The sequence below is a fragment of the Montipora foliosa genome, chromosome 12, assembly GCF_036669935.1.
Source record: "Montipora foliosa isolate CH-2021 chromosome 12, ASM3666993v2, whole genome shotgun sequence".
NCBI classification, from domain to species: Eukaryota; Metazoa; Cnidaria; class Anthozoa; order Scleractinia; family Acroporidae; genus Montipora; species Montipora foliosa.
This window is the reverse complement of record NC_090880.1, coordinates 32,573,549-32,596,048: the sequence shown is the minus strand read 5'-3', so window position 1 is coordinate 32,596,048 and position 22,500 is coordinate 32,573,549. Positions and strand designations below refer to the sequence as shown.

Genomic DNA, 22,500 nt, shown 5'->3' with positions numbered 1-22,500 from the left:
AAACCTAAATTAGTACTTAAGCTCACATGTACAACATTCCTGACAACCCACTGAGAAGAATTATGACATGTACATATGGCACAAAGAGCTATTCGTATTTGATTTTTGGCGACTTTGTGAGGATATCGTCCCCAAACTTGAAAAAACTGGCCAGGTTTTTCAAGTTTCAATCGATTTCCACCCGCCTCGTCCTTGGCCACAAACAACAGAGAATTGACCAAATGCATAAATGGCGGCCAAAAATGTATTCTTTTGTTTATGTGTTAATGAGACTCACTAGCCTCGCTCTCAAGCAACCTTTCTTTCGTATTTTGTCCATGCAAAGGAGGCTAGTGAGGCTAATTAGCACATAAACAAAAGAATATTTTTTTGGCCGCCACTTATGCATTCGGTCTATGGCTTCAGTGTACTTCAGTGGTTATTGGTAACAAAACTACAGCATTATTTTTGATCTTCATGGATGCAAAGAAGTCTTTTAGTGTTTTGAAGTTTGACTAAAATAGCGTGACACTGCCCCTTTAATTTGATAGGTAGATTTAGGGACAAAGCACAGTTAAATTCACAATTTATGGTGTACGTGAAGTCATAGTTTAAACTATAGTTATGGTAATGAATCTGATCAAACCATTGCATCTGCCTGCACATTGGTTGACAGTTGACTGGCAGTTTAACCCACTGTAAGTCAACTGTTGGTTAACTGTCATCAACAAATTATCTTTCAAGTTCATATCAGACATTCAAGTTATGACTGTCGGTGGTGCGGTAGTAGCATGTTGATGATCAATTTTTTACTTTGTTAAATATACTGGTATTGGTGATCAGTTCTTTCAACCCTTTTGTCCCTATTATGTTCCCCACTTACAAATAACATTGTCTCACATTGGACAGAGTAAAATCTGTAATAATATTGTCACTCTTTAATACGAGGCAAAGAGTCAAAGGGAGTACTAATATAATTTCCTTACAGCTTTCAGCACTATAGAGTTGTGCTGTGTCATAGAACTCTGTCTCAAATTATTTTAAGCAATTCTATAGAAAAGTGCAATCTGATCCAACATTGAGGGAAATATTCAGATTTACCAGTTCACCTGTATAGTTGCGTGGTAGCGAAGAAGACATCCAATTTTTAATTTTTGATTTTAATCTTAAATTATCTTGAATTATGGAAGTATATTTTGCATTGTTGTTCTCTGCCTTTAGCCTGATTTATTTATCATTTGATGCATTTTATCCACTTTCACTTGTAGTAGCCACACACAACCCCTCCAGCATGTACTGTACTGCTTTTATTCTAATCATGTTTAAGTAAAGGATATCACTTAGTATACTTAGTTAGTGACCGTTCTGTTGAACAACGTAAGTGTAGCCTAGTATTTATACCCCACAACCTAATTCAATGACCCTGCCATTGGCAATGATATGAATTTGTTATTAAAATTAGGTATTGGTGCCTGGGACCATATATGCAGCACACGATTCAAGCCATTTCAAAGAATGCAAGTAAGTTTTGTGGTTGCATGAAGTAGAACGCAACTCCGGTAAATCTGGTATGGCTACATATGTCAGTAGCGAGGCTTGTGTAAGTAGAATTGGAATGATAATGCTCTTGGATGAAAGTGATGTCTTTGGTTCCTCTGCATCTATCAGAATCTGTCAAAATTAATTATTCAGGAGGTACACAGTTCTCTGTTCTCCAGTGTTGTCCATACTGTGAATATGATTAAAGGTAGAATGATTTCCACTGGAATTCCTTTTCAATTTTTGTTTCTTATTTATAGGTTTGGGATGGATGCAGTGATGCTCACATTACTTTTGATCCATTAAGAGAATTTGGTGACAGCTCCTTAGATATGGGCTTTATTGTAGAAAATCCAGTAACTATTGCTGCTCTCAGAAAGCAACTTAAAGTTTTGGAATCTCGAGTGAAGGTTTTCTATGGAACCAAGCTCAAGAAACTGAGTCTTCCTGATATAGCAAGAGATCTGGTATCTAGTTCTCTCACTTGTCTCTTTAATTTAATTAATCTTTGCATGGAAACAGCATGGTTGAGTAGTGAGGGTGCTAATGGCTTGAGATTTTGAGATCCCAGCATCAAGACCCGTGCAGACCAATAGCTGAGTTATTAAAGTTGTTCCTGTTAGTCCCTGTTTCAACTTGTCAATAGCCAACTGGTTTGTCTCCGGCTAGTTGAGATTCTTAAAAATTATTGTTCTGGGCCTGGTTGCTTTAAAGCTGATTAACTTAATCCAGGATTAGCGTAAATGGTTGTTTCATGTTTTCAACTTTTTGGTGAAAGTTTCTTTTGCTTATCTTTGTTTTTCAAGATTTACTTCAGTCTTCTAATGTAAAGTTTTGCCAAATATCAGCATTGAACAGCATTTGGGAGTAGAGAAATAAACTTCTTGGTCAATTTTTAATCTGGGATTATTGTTAATCAGCTTTAAATTGACCAACTGGGCCATGTTCTGTAGTGTTATAATGTTTCATAGATCCTGAAAAGCCCCTGTGGGGTGGGTCAATTAAGTTATTATAATTTTAGCCTTTAGCATTCTCCTGTTGATAAGATAACCTATGATAAAAATCTCTCTCTCGGGGGATGAAATAGGGAAAGGTCTTTCTATGCATGATGATCATTCAAGGTGTTTTGGTTTGGTTAGCAGAATCTGGTGTCTCCTTGAACTATGTGGGAAAGCTCCAGCAGCAAATGAAATAACCGTTTCAAAGTATTTCAATTCATACATTTCATGAAGCATATTATCAAACATTGTCATTTCATTTACCTCAAGGATGCTGAAGAAGTAGGCCATCCATGGGCAACATTAGAGCTGGAGGATGGAAGAACACTGCACTCAAGATTAGTGGTACTACTGTATATATATGTTGATCATCTTAATTTATTCAAAGTCTTCAATATTAGATATTGGTTAAGGCTTAAATGAATGTGATAATCAATTTATTTGCTGTTTTAACCCATTGCCCCCTGGGATTGACACTTAATTAATAGATTTACTCTGTCTAACGCCAGACGATTTTACTTATCAGTGGGGGGGAGGGGGGGGGGGGGTGGGTAAAGGTAAAGTCTGCATACGAGCCAAGTGGCCCATCAGGCCGGAGCTTATCCCGGTTTCCATGGCATGAAGTGACTAGGAGTATTTCTACTCCCCCCTGGATGGGATGCCAGTCCATTGCAGGGTTAGCCTCAGCATTTCCCCGGTACCTATTTTATACACCTGGGTGGAGAGAGGCACCATGGGCATAAAGTGTGTTGCCCAAGAACACAACACAATGTTCCCGGCCAGGACCCCAACCCGGACCATTTGCTCCGGAGTCGAGCTCACTAACCATGAGGCCACTACGCCTCCCAGTGGGGGGGGGGGGGGGGGGGGGGGTGAGATAAACATCAAATGGGTTTAAGCCCTAACAACTGACAACATCATGAATGTCATGAATGTCATGAATGTATATTTGAAGTACAGGCTAAACACAAATGAGAGAAGTGATCCTTTCACTGGCCTGGACAATTTAAGCAATGTACTGTGACAGTCTCTTATAGACACCTGAAAAATTGCTGAAATTGTTCAGCCAAATGCAAGGATCACTTTTCTCATTTGAAAACATCATGCTGCATTGTGTGTGCAATGTCGGCTTCTGCTCTGATTATGTAGTCATTAGGTAATGATGTTAAGCTAATGGCTTCAGGAAGCAGTATCTGATTATCTGAATGTAACACTAGTGTGGACATTTGTGCAATTAATACAAAATAAAAAGTGAAGATTGTTATTTTGAAGCCATATTTGGGTGCAGTCAATCAGTAAATATATTAATAACGATACTTTATTTAATGGTGTGATTATGGCTTGATTTTTTTATACTCTTGCTAGGTAGGAGCAGATGGACCACGGTCTTTAGTGCGTGAGCAAGCAAAAATGGATTATCTTTCATGGAAATATGATCAATCAGGAGTAGTGGCAACACTTCAACTTGGCGAGGTATTCCTCAATCGGACATAATTTATCTCTCAACTTATTACAAATTCCATCAATAAGTGTTGTGGTTTATATGTAACATCAAGGGTTGACAAATGTCAAGAGTTGACAACTGAGACAAAAGAGTAAAACTAGTATTTTGGCCTTTGTCATTGATTTGCACTCATTTTTTGCATATAACTGGCGACACTTTTCGGCAGAACCTTTAAGCACAATTTTTGTTTGATTATGATTCAATATAATATTTTATAATACAAGCTCTCAGTAAATTTATCATCATGTCATTTTGTTCAGTTTTGTGCATTGCTGCATTCTAATATTAAACATGTTAGCAATAATTTATTATCAATATTTGTTCATTATTTTTGTGAAATTATCCAGTAACAACTTAAATTTTTTTTAGATAACAGAGAATATTGTTGCATGGCAGAAATTTTTACCAACAGGACCTATAGCTCTTTTACCAGTAAGAAACTCATCTTATATAAATAATAAATTATTATCTTAATTAATAATTTTTAAAATGCAGATGGTAGTACTGATGTTCTTTCAAGCTGAGTATGATTCTCAAACTATTTGTTCTCTCCTTGATCTAGTATTCCTTAATTTTATCTCTGTTATCTCTAATAGTTCCTGTGTTATTTCATAAATTTTGCCCTTGTGAGTCAATGTAGTGAATTTCTCACTGTAAATGTAAATTTCTTCAAATTGGATGTTTGAGTTGTCATATTTTTGCAATTCCATCAGTCAGAATAAGAAAGGGTTCAAAGGGAAACGTTTATGGAATAAGTCAATTTATTCTTACTCTTCATGAATTCACAAGAATTGATTGTTGTGATATCATTTGTCTGTAACCCAACACTACTCTACACAGTAACACCTTTTTATTACTTTAATCTAGTTAACAGAAAATTTAAGTTCATTAGTGTGGTCAACAAATCTAGAACATGCCAAGCAGCTCATCTCTATGGAGCAAGATAGATTTGTTGATGCTGTCAACAATGCATTTGTAAGTATGAAATTTATTAAATCATTGACTTAATGTATGAGAAACAGACATCTGCATTCCATCAAAGAGAACATCCACTTTCCGAAAATTCTCATAGCAAACATTGCTGTACAGAGATAATCAAAATCTTTTTGTGATATAATTCAGGGAAGGTTTGGAGCTAGGTAGACAGAGAAAATCTAAAGGGGCCATGCAGTTTAGGACACACTAAACTAAACTCAGTCATTTGTTCGTTCATTCATTCCATCGCTCACTTAATTTTCTTTCTCACTCAGTCACTGAAAATTGCATAGAAAATGAAGAGCATTTCTTGATGTATTGTTGGGGGTATACCACTTTAAGATGTGAGCTGCACCATATTATTTCAAATGCTCACACTTGTTTCACCAATTTAAGTGATAACAAGAAGAGGAAGGATTTACAGCCAAAAACTAGGTTACATCTAAAATAATAGGTAAAAATATATCCATTCCATGTTTGAAAAAAAAAAAAAGAGAGATTCTTATTTTCACAAAATAAATTATGTAATAAGCGCTATGAATTTTCAAATTACTAATGTACAGTTGTATACGGATATGGTAAAGGTTATTTTGTATTTTTATAACTTAGTGTTTAAACCATTATTGTAACTAGACCAATACCTCCCTTTGGAGAGTAAGGTGCAATAAAGAATACAATTGCTATTGTTAAATTATTACTCAGTCACTCACTCATTCACTCACTAAGTGAGGCACTTAGTCAGTTACTAAATCATGTGGTCACACACTCATGCGGTAACACACTCATGCAGTCAGCCACTCACTCACTCTGTTGGTCACTGAACTCAGCCACCCAGTCCGTCACTGTCAGTCATTCTATGCAGAAGTTAGGTACTTGTTACCTTAACTCCAGTAATTATATCTTGTTGCTTCCATAATGAAACAGCATTTCTGAATATTATTAATTATATTTGATGACAGTACTCTTAAACCAGATCTGTAATTTTCTTCATTGAACCAGAAAATTCACTTAATTGTGATATCGACGACTTCTAGTCAACAACTTTTTTCTTAAGTCGGTCTTTATTTCATTGTCCTTTTATCTCAAGTGGGAGGACTGTGAGCGGAATCCTCTTGTGGATCAAGTAATGCGAATAACACATGTTTTTGCTACAGTTATCCAGCCGTGGACTAGTAAGTTGTAACTAATAATGAAAAGATCTATTTAGAATAATGATAAGGATCAAGATAATTATTATAATCATTTATCTCAGTTCTGGTTTCTACAAAGTTGTACTGTTGAAATGAGAAGATTACCGGTAGCACAGATTAGCACAGCAGCTGAAGAGTCACAGCTTGCAATCAACAGGAAGCAGGATTTTGCTGCATGATAAACATTCAAATGTAATTTGTTTACCCACAGAAATATCTTGTTTGGAAGGTTTTCTTTGTTCCAGATCAAATTGGAATTTGGGGATGTTGCTTAATTTATTCACTCATGACCGGAAGTGGGAAATCCAGACTAGTGAACAAAGTAGTGAACCTGTGAAAGAACTCAACCCACTCAAGATGGTGCTAAAAAATAGATATGAAGATGCATGCAAATTATATTGAAGATGAGTGTAACCAGGCCCTAACTAGTCATGCAGTCACCAATTCAATAATATGTAACTTATTGACTGAGTGGGAGGGCCAGACAGGAAAACATTTGGTCCTAGGTCATGGTGTATGGACCGAGCGCAGCGAGCTCCGTGCATCATTACCATCAGGGCCAAATATTTTCCCGTCCACCCCGACCTAAACTCAGTCAATGAGCATTTTATCCTATGGGCCCTTTACGCTATTAATGGGTGCTCAGAATATGAAGTTTGGACAAAATAAGTAACACAAATTTTCACAGAAAATTTATCTATGTTGTTTGCATTTGCTTTTCTGGCTGTAAATAACTGGGATGTTTAAAGCAACAAAATCCTTTAAAATCTAATTATCGCACAGAGCAGTATGTGTTCCTAGCAAGACTGTATGGCTTTTTCTGGCCCTCATACAGGGATTTTCCCAATAGTTTTACAATGAAAGCACACGCGAGTCCACACAGGCCATATGATAATGATTCATAAATGTTAATAATACAATTGACAGACGTAGCATCAGTAAGCCAGTCTCCCCCAAGTGTGAGTGCAGTTGCAGAAGAGAGTCGTGCCATGTTTCCGTATGGTTTTGGTCATGCAACGGAATATGTGAGGCCAAGGCTAGCTTTGATAGGGTAAGTAAAGTTTTATAATAACAGTGTAAACGCAACACGTTCGAATTTGTTATTCCTCTGTCACGTTATACTTTGTAAACATCATATAACATGTACGAGATGTGGATACCCATTCATTATCTCTTGAATGCGCATACATAACAATATGGCCAGTACAATTTAGACAAACTTTTCAGTATCTATATATGTTGCATTTGTGTGCAACATTTATCTCAATCGTTTTTATTGGCCAAAAATGCCATGTGATTAAGGTGAAATTAGATCAGACTGAATGCAATATTAAACTGTATGAGATCTGCTTATCAAACAGTGATGCAGCCCATAGAGTTCACCCTTTAGCAGGACAAGGTGTCAATCTTGGCTTTGGTGATGTTGCTTGTTTACGAGATGTCCTTTCTGAAGCAGCTGAAGAAGGCAAAGACGTTGGTAATTTTTAAGCTTCCTGTATGTGATCAAAATCCTTGGCTATGAAGGCTCTCTTTCTTGCAACTTTACTGTTGTTTATTATTAGATGCTGCTTAAGTGAAATAAGTATAATATTATAGGTTTCAAGAAGCCATCACCATACATTGTATGTCCTCAACTCTCCATCAATGTACTCTTTATTTTCCATAAAGTTGTATGTTTTAAATTGTGGACACAACCCATCTGCATGAGCATCATGATAACCTCCGCTCACTTTTCTTCACCCCAAAATTATGCAGATTCATCATTTCTTTTATTGTCTTCATCAGGTTGTCTTGAGCATCTGTTAACTTATGAAACCAGACGACAGCAGAGTGTCGTCCCAATGATCAGTGCTATTGACATCCTCAAGAGAGTGTACTCTACGTCAAGTCCATTGCCAGTTCTTGCAAGATCAATTGGACTGATAGGAGCTAATGCTTTAGCCCCACTAAAGGTATCTTAAAACTTTCAGCCGTGGTTGACCACACAGGAGGAAGGAGCCCATTCTCAATCTCCTTTGGGAGATCAGTTACAATAATAAATTATTGAAATTTTACGATCTTTTCTTTAACCCACTGACTCCCAGCAGGGGTTCCCTATAAATGAGTAAAATCGTTGGGCGTTAGACAGAGTAAAATTTTAAGTCAGGCCGGTTTGGGCATCAAAGGGTTAACTCATCAAAAATTCCTGGAATAAATCAAAAGGATTGTTTATTGATCACCATTTGTTTCTCTAATACAGATTTTCCTTCATTTACAGTATTACTTTTCATTGAAAAGCTGACGTTTCGAGCATTTAGCCCTTTATCAGTGTTAATCCTTCGTCATTCGCTCTGACGAAGGTCTAACACTCTCTAAACGTCAGCTTTCTAAGTCGTTCATGGTGGTAATTCGACCTTTATCAACATGTTTTATAAAACCAAATTTTCCTGTTTCACTCTCCCACAGACGCAGCACCACAGTTGTTTAGAAACTAGAAATTTGTAAACTTTTCATTGTATTATCTTCTGTAATTGTTTGGTTGTAGAAAAATAACCAGTCGACATGAACAATTTATCCTGATCTTAAGTGGTGTATATTCTTCACATTTGTATGTCAGTACAAGATGACAATTTTGGCCCTGTTAGTTTTTTCCTCAAGCTGCAATGAAGAATAATCTGGCATGGTATTTTTTGTTTTAGATGCTTTTTGATTGTCATCTGTGTTTACTATATGAAGTAAAAACTGGTTGAGTTCTTTAGAACCCTTTCTTACTATTTTTGTACTTTAATTTAATGAATGGTGACGCACTGATGTTGGGGTTTGCATCATACATTGGAAAGAATCCTACGTTTTCATTGCCTGTCAAAGAACCTGTGAAACTTTCAAATGTAATAGGAAGAATAAGAGCGCTATAACAAAATAAACTGAAGACAACAACATGAGAAAGCAAAATAACCTTTTATTGGTAAATCCTTTTTTTTACTTTCCCAGGAACAGATAGTTGGATTTGCCATGAAGTAGTGGAAGAAGAAATGTTGCCCCTTTCCCTGGGGAAGTGAAGTTTACACTGCATAGAGCATTATTGCTCACCAATGTCTTTTATCCTTGGAAAGAAAGACCTTTTTTGCAGTCTACAGAATAAAAAATAGTTTATTAAAATATTTTTTTCAGCCACTTTGTGTCCGGCCTGGCCTTCTTTGTTTTTTCACCGTGTATTTTCACATTGGAACAAATTGTACAACTTTAATTGTAAAAGACTATAATTGCTGGGTACTGAATATTTTACAACAAAGCAGTGAATTGATACTTTTTCCTATGAAATTAAATAATTATTATTACATTTTACTGCTACAGATCCTTTCTCTATCAATTTCTGTATCTTTTGGCTGTTAATCACAATGGAGTCCGCATAGAAACTTGATGTGACAAAACATCTTCTTTTCCCATAAACAGCATTAAAACCCTTTCCCTTCTAAGAAAGACACTTAAAGATTTGATGCTAATGTCAGATGATTTTACTTGTCAACGAGGGCCAGTTGACAGGTGGAACAATGTTCATCAGCATGCCTGTGGATTGCACACAGCTTGATAGCCAAGTCCACTTTCACTATAAAATGGTTATAATTGAGTGAGGACAATGTGCAAGCCAATGTGATGGCCGACTACATTTAATTGAAGTGAAACTGATGCAAAACCTGGATTAAGTCGCATGTGGTCGTGTAGACGAAAATAAACAAGGTATGTTCAATGTATGTATAATCAACTCAGTTCTTTCAATAGCACTCATACAAAATAGTATTTTTTAGTATATACGGAAGGAGTGGATAGCGTTGGAAGCATGCTCTTATTGGCTACTCAAACTCCACCACTAGCCACCTCCACTTCGGTGAATAGTTGTTAAACAGAGGCAGTCTATTTTAGGGTAGTCCATTTGGGTAGTCCATCAGGGTAGTCCATGGACTGAGGGTCAGTGTTTCGTCCACCACCATGTCACTTGCTATGTTGGAGCATTCACATTGAATTTGTGTTTTATCCCACAAGAGTCAAGAGAGTGATAGTCCAGGATTCTACAAGATTGAGGGTTTTTTCAGGCTAATATTTGAAAGAGTTGCTTGCAATCCACAGCTATGATGAACATTCCCTTCACAACTTATTTCAAAATAATTATTTTTCTATGAAAGAGACTTTTGGAGTTCCGCTCTAGGACATGATTAATAATAATTATTGTTAGGGTGTTTAAAGTGTTCCCATATATAACCAAATTTGTGAGTCAGGATTTCCTAGGCAACATAAGATCTCCCAGTTACATTTCCATGTAAGCAAACATAAGTGGAACAAGACCAAATGCAGTAATCCCAAGCATCAGATAAGTAAAAAAGCGATGTGGCATTTCACAGAGAGCTTTCTTTTTCTTGGGATCTGTCTCTGCAAGAAGCCAAGGCACAACAGAATAAACCATACATTTCATCACACTTCGCGTAGGTATTATCACCGTCAGGCCAAAAACAAACTTTAAAAGCATCTGGATTATCTCCTTTGAGCCAGGAATTCGTAGTGGAAATGGGGCACCAAGGTATGGATCTGGGATTCCTTGGAAATAGCATCTTCCCCAACAACCAATCAGTCCACCACAAGTGCCAAAGACAATCATTGCTGTATCACTTCTGGTTTGGGTCTCTGATGGTGGTGAAGGGTAAAGACGTATCATGACTATTCCCACAAGAATCACAAATATTGGCGAGTAGGGTGAGTTTAAAACCCAATTCTCAGTTTTGTCATCCAAGTGAGGCAGCAAGGTGACAAGTAAAAACAGAGAAAATACCACACCAACAAGCAGGTCCTAGAAGTGAAAAAATAGAGATGCATAGTAAAGCACCTACTGATTAAGGTAGTGGCAGACTTAGCAAGGGGAGAATGAAACAGAAGTATGGAGTGTTATGCAACTAAGAGGGGGTGGGACTGGCCTTAGGGTGCATTTCTCTGAGAGAATCAGATTGGATTTATGATCTCACAGGGCAAGGATACTTTGTTCCCAAAGACACAACAAATCCGAAAACGGATTTTTCTGGAATGACAGCCCACTTTCAGCCAGTTTGTATGAATGTAATTTGTATCAAATTAAAGTTCTGGGAAAAATTTACAACTTTCAATAAAGTTTGGGTACATTGAAGGAGAAAATAGCACAAAAAACTCACCTTGACTGCTCACCATGATTCATGTTGCCTGCATAGCAGGTGGTTTGGCAAATTTTAGATGCTTCTTTCCTCTGGGGTTGAATTTTGAGTTATTGTTTTGAATATGGCCGTGCGAAAACCTGGACCGAAGTCAAACCAGAATATGAGAGGGGCAGGAGCTGACATGATAAGGAGTGAGAAACCACCTGCAATCAACCCCTCAACATTTTCAAAACGTCCATTCAGCCACAAACACAGAAAATATCATTCCTGATTGCCTGATAAAAAGTTGGAAAAAATCCACCTGTCAGTCAAAATTTATTGTTCTCTTTCTTAAAAGTGTAAAGACAAAACAGAGTGGAAAGAGTTGACAATGTGTTTTCAAAAAACCTGGAAACTTCCTCTTGGATTTTCTGGTGTTATTAAATAAGAGTAGAAAGACGTGAAACCACTTAAAATCAATGGAGGTGATATTTTGGTGGTTGTTCCCAAGGGATTTGGCAAGCTTCATATTTCAGCTTTTTCTAACCAGCAAAATGTATTCTGCAGTAGTAATCACACCTTTGAGAAGTATGATTGGCGACCAGATCAAAGAAGCTGAAGAATTTGGGCTTGCGACAGCCTCGTTGGCGGCTGTCAGATGTATCCACTTTGGAAGCTCCAGCTAGTGTTTGCATTGGCAGAAGATTCACTGGACAAGGCATTTCTCAACAATCAGTATTGTCAGTACAAACAGTAGAAACATGGACAGGGAAACGTTAATGGTCAGTTGAAAGTCCCATCTTTGTAAAATTTCTCCCAAGCAAATTACATGTAATAATGTATTACCACCAATGTTTACACAAGGCATGCTCTGATTGGTTGGGAGTCTGTTACAAGATGCAATCTCTAGGCTGACATGTGACGTGTGAAATGTCATATTATCAGGGCCTTTGCCTTAATAAAACTTACTTCTATCATCCTATGTTGGTGTGCGTGTCCTTTGCGAATGCGAATTGTAAGAGGAGTTGACATCAAACCTGTGCTCGTCACACATGATTGGAAATGGGAGGTTTTGAAAATATTTCAGGGTTGATTGCAGGCAGTTCCTCACTTGTCTTCCTTGCCCCACTCCCCCTTCGCTTGCTTTTCTTGTAGCCATGATCACTCGAAAGTCAACCCCAGAGGAAAGAAGCTTCTAAAATTCACCAAACTGCTTGTATTGCAGGCTAAGGTGTATCCGCAGGCAGGGAGTCAAAAATCCACCATAACATGTTTTACATAACTATAACTGTCATATCTCTAAGTTAAATCTTTTTGTATTACCTGAAGTGTGTGCATGCCCATGTAAAGGCGACTGGTTGAAACAAGGATGCTCCAACATAGAACAAATAAAACACCAGCATACAAGGGATACTAGAAACAAAGGAACAAACAGGTCTTACATTTTAAAAATAGCAATGTCACAGTTAACAAAGTTTCGTTACCCAATGACCCCTGAGACAAGCTCGTTCCCATCCTTTTAGCTAGCGCCACGGATCAAGAGCTCTGGGGGAATCAATTTGCTTTTGGCCAAAAAGTGGGCTTCTGGTTTTAGTGCACATGAGTTATTTGCTTTTTGTCTGATTCCACGCAGAGAGCTTTAAATTGTGCAAGCGCTTTTATTTTTCATGAACATTGTCGACAGACATACTGTGAAAATTCCTCATTTTCACGGGCTTTGACACCCGTAGAGAATTTCGCATTTCCTTCGTCCCGAGATTTTCCTCCAAACAACAGGGCATGGTGATCATATGTGGTCAAAATTTTGCAACAACAACAGCACAAGAAGCTTTTGCGGGTTTAGTTTGGGTGTTGCCACTATTTCATTGGCATCTTTTGTTTTTAAAGCTTTTTCTTGTGTGCAGCAGCAGGGTACATTACAGCAGCAAGTAAAAATAAGCCCCAGCTGTTCATTTCCATTTCTTTTACGCATGCTCAACATGACAAAAAGAACAGCCAATCAGAATTGTCCCTTAAGAACAGCCAATCAGAATTGTCCCTTAAATCGATTCCCCAGACCTCTCAATCCAGGCGCTGGCCAAAAGGATCACGGCTCTGAGAACGAGATTGCCCCTGAGAGTGACACTTAATAGATTTTACTCTTTCTGATGCCAGACAAATTTACTTGTCTATGGGGGGCACCCTATGGCATTTGAGGTGTGAATGGGTTAAGATGGCTCAAACTGTTTCACTAATTAACTTGCAGGGAATGTCTTATTAAAAGATTCTTAATTCTACAACACTGTTTCATTTATAAATTGGCCATTTTATGGTACCAAATGAAACATCAACAATTGCTTAATAAGATGCACTTGTCGATGTCACGTCATAGGTTACCATGGCAACAAAAGAGCCATGTATAAATCTTGTCTTTAAACACTTACATCTCATAAACAAACTCGGTGACCTCCATTTTTTATTGCTGAAAGGGATTAGCAGAAGCTACAATAAAAAAATTCTCTGGAGCACATTCAGAGCTACCTTAAAATTTTCCAAAATTGAGAAGGAGACTCTGAAATCTGCTCCAGAGAATTTTTTTAAACTTTACACAGGGCTTTATCTCAGTAGGTTAATCACTTTATGACAATAAAAAAATTCTCTGGAGCACATTCAGAGCTACCTTAATTTAAAATTTTCCAAAATTGAGAAGGAGACTCTGAAATCTGCTCCAGAGAATTTTTTTAAACTTTACAGAGGGCTTTATCTCAGTAGGTTAATCACTTTATGACAATAAAAATTACTAAGGGGTCACCAAGTTCGTTTTTGGATGAGTCTTTTGTTACCATGGTAATCTATTACATCACATGGATGAGTGCATCTTGCTAAGGAATTATTGGTGTTTCACATGGTAACATAACTTTGCCATTATTTAAAACAGTCGGGTAGATTCAATCCCCCTTTGTGCAGTTTCTAGAAAGCATTGAAACTGTTTTGAGCCTCCTTAACCCATTTAACCGATCCGGCCCCCAAGGATGGCCCAATTGAAGAGTCAATGGGTTAATCATTTGCAGCCAAAAAAAGCAGGTGTAAAGATAGTCTGTACATTACAAAAGTCCTTTAAGTTCAAATGAAATCACCGTTGCCTTATTTTGTGGCTACCATCGACAGAACAGTGTCCGTTGGATTTTCAATGTGGAACTCAAAATAGCGTGACACTGTCTCTTTCCAAAATTGCGTTACGGTTAGGTGTACAAAGTCCGCCATGGGTAAAACACTCTGAACTTCCTAATATTCTTAGACAAAGGCACTCCCTCAATGCTCTGGGAAAAGTCACCCACAATTCTCAGTTTATTTCCGAGAAACTCAAGGTGATGTGTTTTGCTTTAGTTGAACTTTAAATTTGCGAAAACTGGGTTATCAACACTTATGAACTAATAAGCGTAAAAAGATACACATGTATAAGGTGATGCCATGCCTTTCGTCACACCTATAAACAAAGGTCAACAAACTGTTGACAAGAAACACCACTTTACACCTTCTGAATAAACAAAATATTCAAACCTGGTAACGACCGTAAGTGAAATACACCAAACAAACAGGAATCAACGTTCCAACCATTGCATGAGTCGAAGGCATGCCATACTCTGCCGCAAATCGCTTTTCCACTGGAATGACTGGAGGGCTAGGTGGTCTAGGCCACTGAATGACATCCTTTGAAGCTTGCCCTAAATACATTATAAGGGCCCACATGAGCACAGTTCTCCGTACTAAGTACTCGTCGATGTTCCAAAACAAAAACGGGAAAAACGTGGTGTAGAAGATTTCGTAGCCCAACGAGGAACCGAACCAAAACAGAGCGTGGAAAAAACTGTTGAATTCATACAGTTGATTTTCTTTCTCGTCGCCACAAAACTGGGATTTTTTCGTTGATTCATGTTCGACAAACCCGTTGGCATGGTCTTGATCAGTGGGCATCGTGTGGACATGACTTGAGTGAGGGGAGAATCGATTTGAAGGGCTAACTCGTCCGTTTCGTTGGGATTCGATGCCGCTACATACGGGTTGAAAGTCATCTTCCTTGGCCCAAATCTCTCGTAACCCACACAAGTGCTGGAATTTCGCCACAACATTTGGATCACCAAGAGCTCTGAGCATCATACCAGTTACTGAAATCTGACCTATCACACTGGTAAGCTGAGATGGGTTCTGCTAGGGTGTTGCGCAGGTGCAAGTTTTTACAACTCAAAACTTGAACAGTGGACCCTCCATTCAAGGGACAATTTCAAGGGTCACCCTCGGGACCACAGCCTAGTGCGCAAACATTCTTGTGACTCGTCACGCAATCTTTCCTCCTCAACGTTGAAGAGGGAAGATTGCGTGACGAGTCACAAAAAATTTTTGCGCAGGAGGCTATCGGGACCAGGGTAGGTGTCTCCTGAAATAGAGGTTGGGTTGGAGTCAAAGATTAGTATGAACATTTTTCCAGGACCAAATTCTTTGTTCCCTGCAGGAGGTGTTCCCTGAAAGGAGAGGTTCCACTCTATTGGGGGACTCCCCTTCCTAAACGACAAACATGCTTTCACTATGTTATCTCAGTCCCGAGGAAAACGTGTTAGAAAGGTTTTTTTTAATTAAACGACGAAAGGTTTCAAATGTTGAAAACATTCCCTGCCTTTTTCCTCCACTGCGACTGACAGCTACTGCCCTTGGTTCTCCAAATTATGTCAACAATATTTCCTGGCTTTTACCTACTAAGATCAACATCAATGACCAGCAACGGATGCTCATGGAAAACCCTATGAAATACTCAAAAATGACATCTGACAATGAACTTTCTAGTGCTGGTTAAGAAAACACCACTTAAACACTTAAAGTATAAAAGAGGGTTCATTTGTTGTATGCTCCTTTCGCCACTTTGAAAACAGTATCAAGAACACATGTATTCTGCGTCGTTTTGTGAGCTCTTAAGGTTCAACTATTGATCTTTTTTTTGCTCAATGACAATTCAGTAGAAATAAATTAAAAATCAAATAAACTTTACAAAATTCAACTAGCTTTTGTGACGAGCATCACATTTCGTAGATCCACAAGTATGACGTTTTTGCACACTGTGTACACAAATTTCTTTTCAATTGACCTGAGATAAGGCCAAAAGGATTGAAATATCTCAGTTCTAAATTGGTCAGTGGAAAATGCAGGCTGCAGACTCTACACTTTATTCAAAGATTACCTGCAGGGCAATTATGTCTCAAAAGAGAGATCTGTTACAAACTGTTGTTGGTGGCATTGATTGACGTTTTGACAACCTCAGTGGAAGTCATCAAAACAAATAACTCGACTCTGAAGATAATTTCCACTCAGGCTATCAGGTTGTGGGTAGGTACTCATTATGTACATTTACAAGTAACAAGAAAGAGATATCCTAATACATTGTCTTCTCATTCTATTGGACTAAAGAACTAGTTGGCTTCCCTAATTAAACAATAAAATTTGAGGCAGCAGGTCAAAACCGAATTGTTTCCAAGTTTCATGATTAAGAGGATTGTTCTTTGTTACTTAAATATCTTTTTGCATCATATCTGCAATGTTTCAGTCAACGGGGAGTCAGGCTGGCATTGTGGTCATGATCTGCACCTGCCATCTCTACAATATTGTATGTGGGATGAGTGGCAGTAAATCTCAACTGGACTCAAGGGTTTTCCTCTTTGGTAATCCAGGTTTCCTCCATCATCAAAATTGACTGTAGCTACCGGTAATCTGGCTGTGGTGCTGTACTTGAACATCAAACTGGGAATGTATAGCAGCTGTGAGAGGCACATAATCTATGCTTTTGGCCCCAATGTGGTGTGTTGTGTCCTTCACAATTCAGTCCCCAAGACCGCAAGAAAGGATGATTAGCACCCTTATCTATTCTATTTTCAATAGGCCACCTCTTCCTAGCAGACAATGGATAGGCTTTGTACCATAAGAAACTTTAAAACACAACAAAATGCTTTTTGCAATGAACCATATGTTCAGAACTGTTATTACAAATTCTTTTTTTGCAATGTTGCAGTGGAGTAAACATTATTTGTTCTCAAAACCGGTGTCAGCATTGCCATTGAAAATTAGTGGAATGAAAGTTTAGGGGAAAACATTTTTCCTAAATAAATGTCAACTGCTTCTGTCATGGTCAACACTCTCATTTTTCTTTCCTACAAAAAGAGGAGCATTAGGATCATTTCCAGGAACAAACAGTCTCAATGTGCCAACAGCAAAAAGCCCTGAAAGATGAACAAACAAAGATCAAGCTACATGTAGTTTACATGTAAATATCCCTTTCATCTATTGTTTAATGTAAAGAGAAAATCTGCTCTGCAGTCTAGCACTTTTAATTACATTTTTTCCTTATTCAAGGCTTAAATATACAATCGAAAATCCAAGAAATACAAAAAAACAATAAACTATGTGAAATTTGACAGATAAATTTTTTTGTTCAAGCAACCAGATTTACAATTAAAGAATGGTCAAAATTTAAAACGAAATTAAGATTGGAGGGCTTTACTTGGTGAAAAAAAGACTTTTCACCGATTCACTTCTTTATAAATCAGTAGCTTTGATAGAACATTAATTTTGAATAATCAAATAATTTGATTATTGGCAATAAAAATCATTATTGTAGTATGTGTATGTGGCTGGGCTTCCTGTGTCCCAGTGTATTCCCTATCAGTAGACTTTTTTTCTATTGTTCATGTTTTGTGTTGTTCTGCACAGCCTTAACAATTGGGTGTATGAATAAAACAACCATTTAAGCCCAGTTGCAACATGCTGAATAAGAGAGGAAGAGAAACTGCACACCACTGGTGCAGTTGCTGAACTGAAGAGAGTGCTGCCTTTTAATTTCATCTGCAAATGCTTAGACATTTAGGTCTTCTTGCCTGACGACTACAAACCATAGACCCCATCTCACAGCCCTTCAGTATTTATAAACCGTGTGGCTCATTACGTAACCCAAATACTATTCACAAGAGTATGGCACAGAGTTCCCATTGTATGGTCTCTCCTATTCTCTTCAACAAAAAGTGGATGATCTGGTGGTGACATCTCAGAAAGGCTTATGGTGTATGGGGTCACCTTTGCAGAGACAAGAAACAGCCATAAAAGTCAATGGGCCCTTAGACGGGTGCTGGAACACGCAGATGAAGGTGTAGATCCCAACTTACCAACTCCAAAGAGTCCTGACACAACTTTGGCTGCAAGCTTTGAAGGTGGGATCTGTTTAAGAGAGGATAAGACAAGCACTCCAGAGCCATAGCAAACTGAGGCACTGATAAATTTGCACGTTACACAATCAGGATCGAAATTGAAGTCAAGTTTCCTTATAAAGGATGGTTCCTCTCTCTCTTCCTGCGTAAAAGTGAAGAAAACATTATTCTATGCAGACAAACTGATTAAAACCAAAATTAGTATGCCCTTGAAATAAATATTGTGATGAGGAATGGGTTTGAAAATTGATGCAATATCTAAACAAAAGGTTTTGTGCCAGCTCTACCTCTTCTTCCGGTAAAGTATCCAAAATTGGCAAAGCATCGAGCGGCTTTTCGTCTTTCTGCTTGTTCATAGACATCTTGAATTCCAAATTCATTTACGCTCTCTTGAAGGACTTATCCATTGAATTTAATCCGCTGTCCCCAACATTGTGCGGGTTCATTGTCCAGGGTGAACGAGTAAGCTGACACGGCTGTTAAAGGCTCTAAGTTCCTGCGGAAAATCCACTTTCATCGTCCTCAAAAAGCCTGCTCTCAGCTTGTAATTTTTTGGAAAGAAACAATATATTTTTGTCTGTTCATTCACCATGCCTGAGGCCGCAGCAAAGAGAAACAGCGCCAGTCCTGGGAGTGGAAATAAGCAAGGTGCATTCAAAGATAAGGATAAACCCACCGAGATTCGCATGAGTAACATTACTGCTGCAAAAGGTATAAATTGTAGAATGTTATCCACCGTCATGTTTTTTTTATCGCGGCCATCAGTTACAAGTATCGATGGCTTGTTTTACAGCTGTTTCGGATGCCATACGTACAAGTCTTGGTCCAAAAGGAATGGACAAAATGGTAGGTTCATCGACGTTGCTGAAGCTTTTCATTTTAGTCTTATTATTGTCTTGTACACAAACTACACATGATTTTACGTAATTGAGTACGTTAACGTTTTGTCTTCGAAATTCTTGGAATTTTCATTTTCTGGTGGTGTCTTGTTTATGGATTAATAGGCTGTATGCCATTTGTGACATTTGCACACATACTCCCAAAGAGAATGATTATCTTTCTCTGCCATTTGAGCTATCAAACCATCTGATTAACCTGATCAGTTGCGATTTCCACTTATTATCCCATACAAGTAAAATAAGTAATGTTCACTGAAGGTGGTATTACACATTGAAATGTTTTTGCAACTTGTCTCACAATGTTTTGGCGGCATTGTGGCAGGACAAGTTGCACGAAACATTTCACAGTGTAAGATACCCTGCAATGGCCAAAATCGTTTCGAGACAAGTTACACGAAAACTAGAACTTAATTCTATTTTCAGAAACAGCTCTTGCAACTTGTCTCGCAAGGATTTTGGCTGTTGCAGGGTATGTTACACTGTGAAATGTTTCATGCAACTTGTCCCACCACAATGTGGCCAAAACATTGCAAGACAAGTTGCACAAAACATTTCACAGTGTAGCAGTGCCTTTAAGGAACTGTGCTATTGCTCAAACATTTTGAGCAATGGCATAGTGCCAGCTCACAGATCCTTCTGTACAGTGGTTGATTTGCCACTTTCAACTTGTTGGATAAAACCAAATTTTACTTTTTTCTATTGACAGGACATTTGTCAGAAAGATCTTAAGTAAGAGGAGTCTAAAGGAAGCCTGGTTATAGGCCTTTAAGTTCTCTCTTTTTATGAGTTATTTCTTTCGTCCAGGCAAACCTCCAAAATTATCAATATTGAAAGGAGCCAGCAATATTTGCTGGGTGCTGAGGTCACACTATTGTGAGGTTTGACAGTCTTACATCAAGGTGATTGAAAATTCTCTTTGTGTTAGATCCAAAGTGGAAATGGTGACGTAACTATTACCAATGATGGAGCAACAATTTTGAAACAGATGCAAGTGCTGCATCCAGCAGCAAGAATGGTAAGGGAAACTTTCTCATTCTGCAGTTCCTCTTTTCTACATCTGGGAAAATACTCTTCTAAGATGCTTATGTTGGCTGAAACGGGTATCACAAACCAATGCAGGGGTTTCATTTCTCATGGTCAAGTATCTGTGGCCTTGGAGTGACTTCATTAGATTGAGTTTCTTTAAGGTGTTTCTTTAAGGTGCTGCTTTACAAACACAGCCATTGCTTTTTTAGATCTTTGATGACCTGTTGATGATCTTTGATGGGGAATTCGTTTTGTGCATTCTCTAGGGTTAGAGTCAGGCTCCCTCTTCTCCCAACCCCCACACAGTGTAGTGATGTCTGTTGGTGAAGGCTGGCAGGGTTTAGCATCAGCTGGATTGCCAAAGATACATCTTTGCCTTGTAGTGCATCAGTTCCATCCCAATTAACCTTTTACATTGTAAAGCACCAGTCTCAGAGCTGGTCAATTTTAGTTGTAGTTATGGTACAACAAGTATTTTATATTACTTTCTGTAAACTGATTTGAAAGTCAAGACCTGTAATGCCCTCTTTATTTAGTACCTAGCCCATGAAATGGCTTTGTATTCAGATGGGAGGGAGAAATGGAATGGTTGCTTCAACAACTCCTTGTTTAGATTGTACTTGAAGTGAATGGAAGCAACCTATATGGCTTATTTTAAATGATTGTAAGAATTGTTGCTTAAAAGTGCCTATGAAAGTGATTATTTTAAAGACCTTTTAAAATGATGGAGAATGGTGTTTTCTGTTTTGGAATACCTTCTTTGGTTTCATGGATATCACTACAGAAGCTCATGGCCTTGAAGCGTTTCACTCTGGTTCAGAGCCAGGGTTTTTGAGTTTAAAACTGTAATAAATCCAAAAAGATTGAATGGATAATGTTCAAACTTGGCACCAGTAATGTACATCAGATAAGACACAAATTGACTTGACACCCATTAAGATGTTGCCATGGCAACACTTTCGTTTCCAGGACTTCCCTCTCTGCACTTAACCAAATATCTTGGATTTTGAACAGATAAAGACAGGCAGATGGTCAAACTTGAAATGCATGTGCTGCCCATAATGCTTTACATCTCTGTATAAGCTCGCCTTGAGTGAACATGTCTTATTATGACAATTAACAACAAAATCAATCCTGCGTTTAATACAATGTAGACTATGGCAATGTACTTGATGCAGATTACTGCTGCCAAGTTTGAACAACATCCATCCAATATTTTTCGCAGATATTCTCAATTTTGTGATTTATTACAGTCATTTGTAATGCTTGTGACGCCATCAATTTTTTAACAAAAACTTGAATATCTAGGGAACAAAAGAAGGTATGCTTAAATAGAAACACACTGCACCTTAGTTTATTTTTCAACAGTTCAGTATTTAGTACTCAACACCAAGCCAATGTTGGCACACTTTTTTCAGCTTGTAGAACTCTCTAAAGCCCAGGATATCGAGGCAGGAGATGGTACCACAACCGTTGTTGTCATTGCTGGAAGCTTACTAAGTGCCAGTGCCAAGCTTCTAGAAAAAGGTAGATTACTGTAATTACTATTTTAGGTTTTAGCTGTGCAGGACAATGACAACAGAAAGACAAACTGCCGTCATTTACCTGTAACATTTTGCAGACATTTGCTGTTAACATAATTCAGGTCAGGAATTTATTACAGTGGTAGTAATAATAATATTAGTTTTGTTGGATCTTTGAAGTAATGTCAGTTGTTTACAAAAAAATAACACATGATTTCCCATGTAAAGCAACCAACACAGAGGCAAACATTTGCTGCCTCTCTTGTTAGGAAATATAAGTGGTTCTGAAGCAAAAATTAGAAACTATTCAAGTCGATTATCAATGATCTGACATTTTCTATTTTTTCTCCCATGTATAATTAAGCCTATACTCTCCTTATCCTTAACCCTTTGACTCCCCAAGACGGCCTGAACAGGCTATACTTAGTATTTTACTCTGTCTAACGCCAGATGATTTTACTCGTCAATGAGGAACCCCTGGGAGTCAATGGGTTAACAGAGCCCCCTGG

General features: G+C 38.0%; 4 protein-coding genes across 5 annotated transcripts in view; 2 read left to right on the top strand and 2 right to left on the bottom strand.

Moving 5' to 3' along the window:
* Window positions 1-9,504, top strand: part of LOC137979556 (ubiquinone biosynthesis monooxygenase COQ6, mitochondrial-like) — a 10,663-nt gene extending 1,159 nt beyond the window's left edge. Inside the window, exons 3-13 of one of the 2 annotated variants that reach the window (XM_068826832.1) lie at window positions 1,442-1,500; window positions 1,779-1,985; window positions 2,787-2,861; window positions 3,882-3,989; window positions 4,390-4,452; window positions 4,888-4,995; window positions 6,083-6,167; window positions 7,113-7,236; window positions 7,547-7,662; window positions 7,971-8,137; window positions 9,156-9,504. In XM_068826832.1, the coding sequence (XP_068682933.1) occupies window positions 1,442-1,500; window positions 1,779-1,985; window positions 2,787-2,861; window positions 3,882-3,989; window positions 4,390-4,452; window positions 4,888-4,995; window positions 6,083-6,167; window positions 7,113-7,236; window positions 7,547-7,662; window positions 7,971-8,137; window positions 9,156-9,185 (1,142 nt within the window). In that variant the 3' untranslated portion in view covers window positions 9,186-9,504. The remainder of the gene's footprint in view (window positions 1-1,441; window positions 1,501-1,778; window positions 1,986-2,786; window positions 2,862-3,881; window positions 3,990-4,389; window positions 4,453-4,887; window positions 4,996-6,082; window positions 6,168-7,112; window positions 7,237-7,546; window positions 7,663-7,970; window positions 8,138-9,155) is intronic. The other variant, XM_068826833.1, reaches the window with a different exon arrangement.
* LOC137979557 (sphingosine-1-phosphate phosphatase 2-like) lies at window positions 9,108-15,573 on the bottom strand. Its single transcript, XM_068826834.1, has 3 exons — window positions 14,861-15,573; window positions 12,644-12,733; window positions 9,108-11,004 (listed from the first exon to the last, which is right to left on the bottom strand). The coding sequence occupies exons 1-3, from the start codon at window positions 15,455-15,457 to the stop codon at window positions 10,468-10,470; spliced, it is 1,224 nt and encodes a 407-aa protein (XP_068682935.1). The 5' UTR covers window positions 15,458-15,573; the 3' UTR covers window positions 9,108-10,467.
* A 926-nt stretch (window positions 15,574-16,499) lies between these two features.
* Window positions 16,500-18,979, bottom strand: LOC137979558 (uncharacterized). The gene is made up of 3 exons (XM_068826835.1): window positions 18,831-18,979; window positions 18,502-18,685; window positions 16,500-17,562 (listed from the first exon to the last, which is right to left on the bottom strand). The coding sequence occupies exons 1-3, from the start codon at window positions 18,921-18,923 to the stop codon at window positions 17,453-17,455; spliced, it is 387 nt and encodes a 128-aa protein (XP_068682936.1). The 5' UTR covers window positions 18,924-18,979; the 3' UTR covers window positions 16,500-17,452.
* Window positions 18,980-19,064: 85 nt separating this feature from the next.
* LOC137979555 (T-complex protein 1 subunit delta-like) overlaps window positions 19,065-22,500 on the top strand; it is a 15,533-nt gene continuing 12,097 nt past the window's right edge. The window contains exons 1-4 of the mRNA XM_068826831.1: window positions 19,065-19,254; window positions 19,337-19,389; window positions 20,368-20,457; window positions 21,887-21,995. Coding sequence (XP_068682932.1) covers window positions 19,134-19,254; window positions 19,337-19,389; window positions 20,368-20,457; window positions 21,887-21,995 — 373 coding nt within the window. The 5' untranslated portion in view covers window positions 19,065-19,133. The remainder of the gene's footprint in view (window positions 19,255-19,336; window positions 19,390-20,367; window positions 20,458-21,886; window positions 21,996-22,500) is intronic.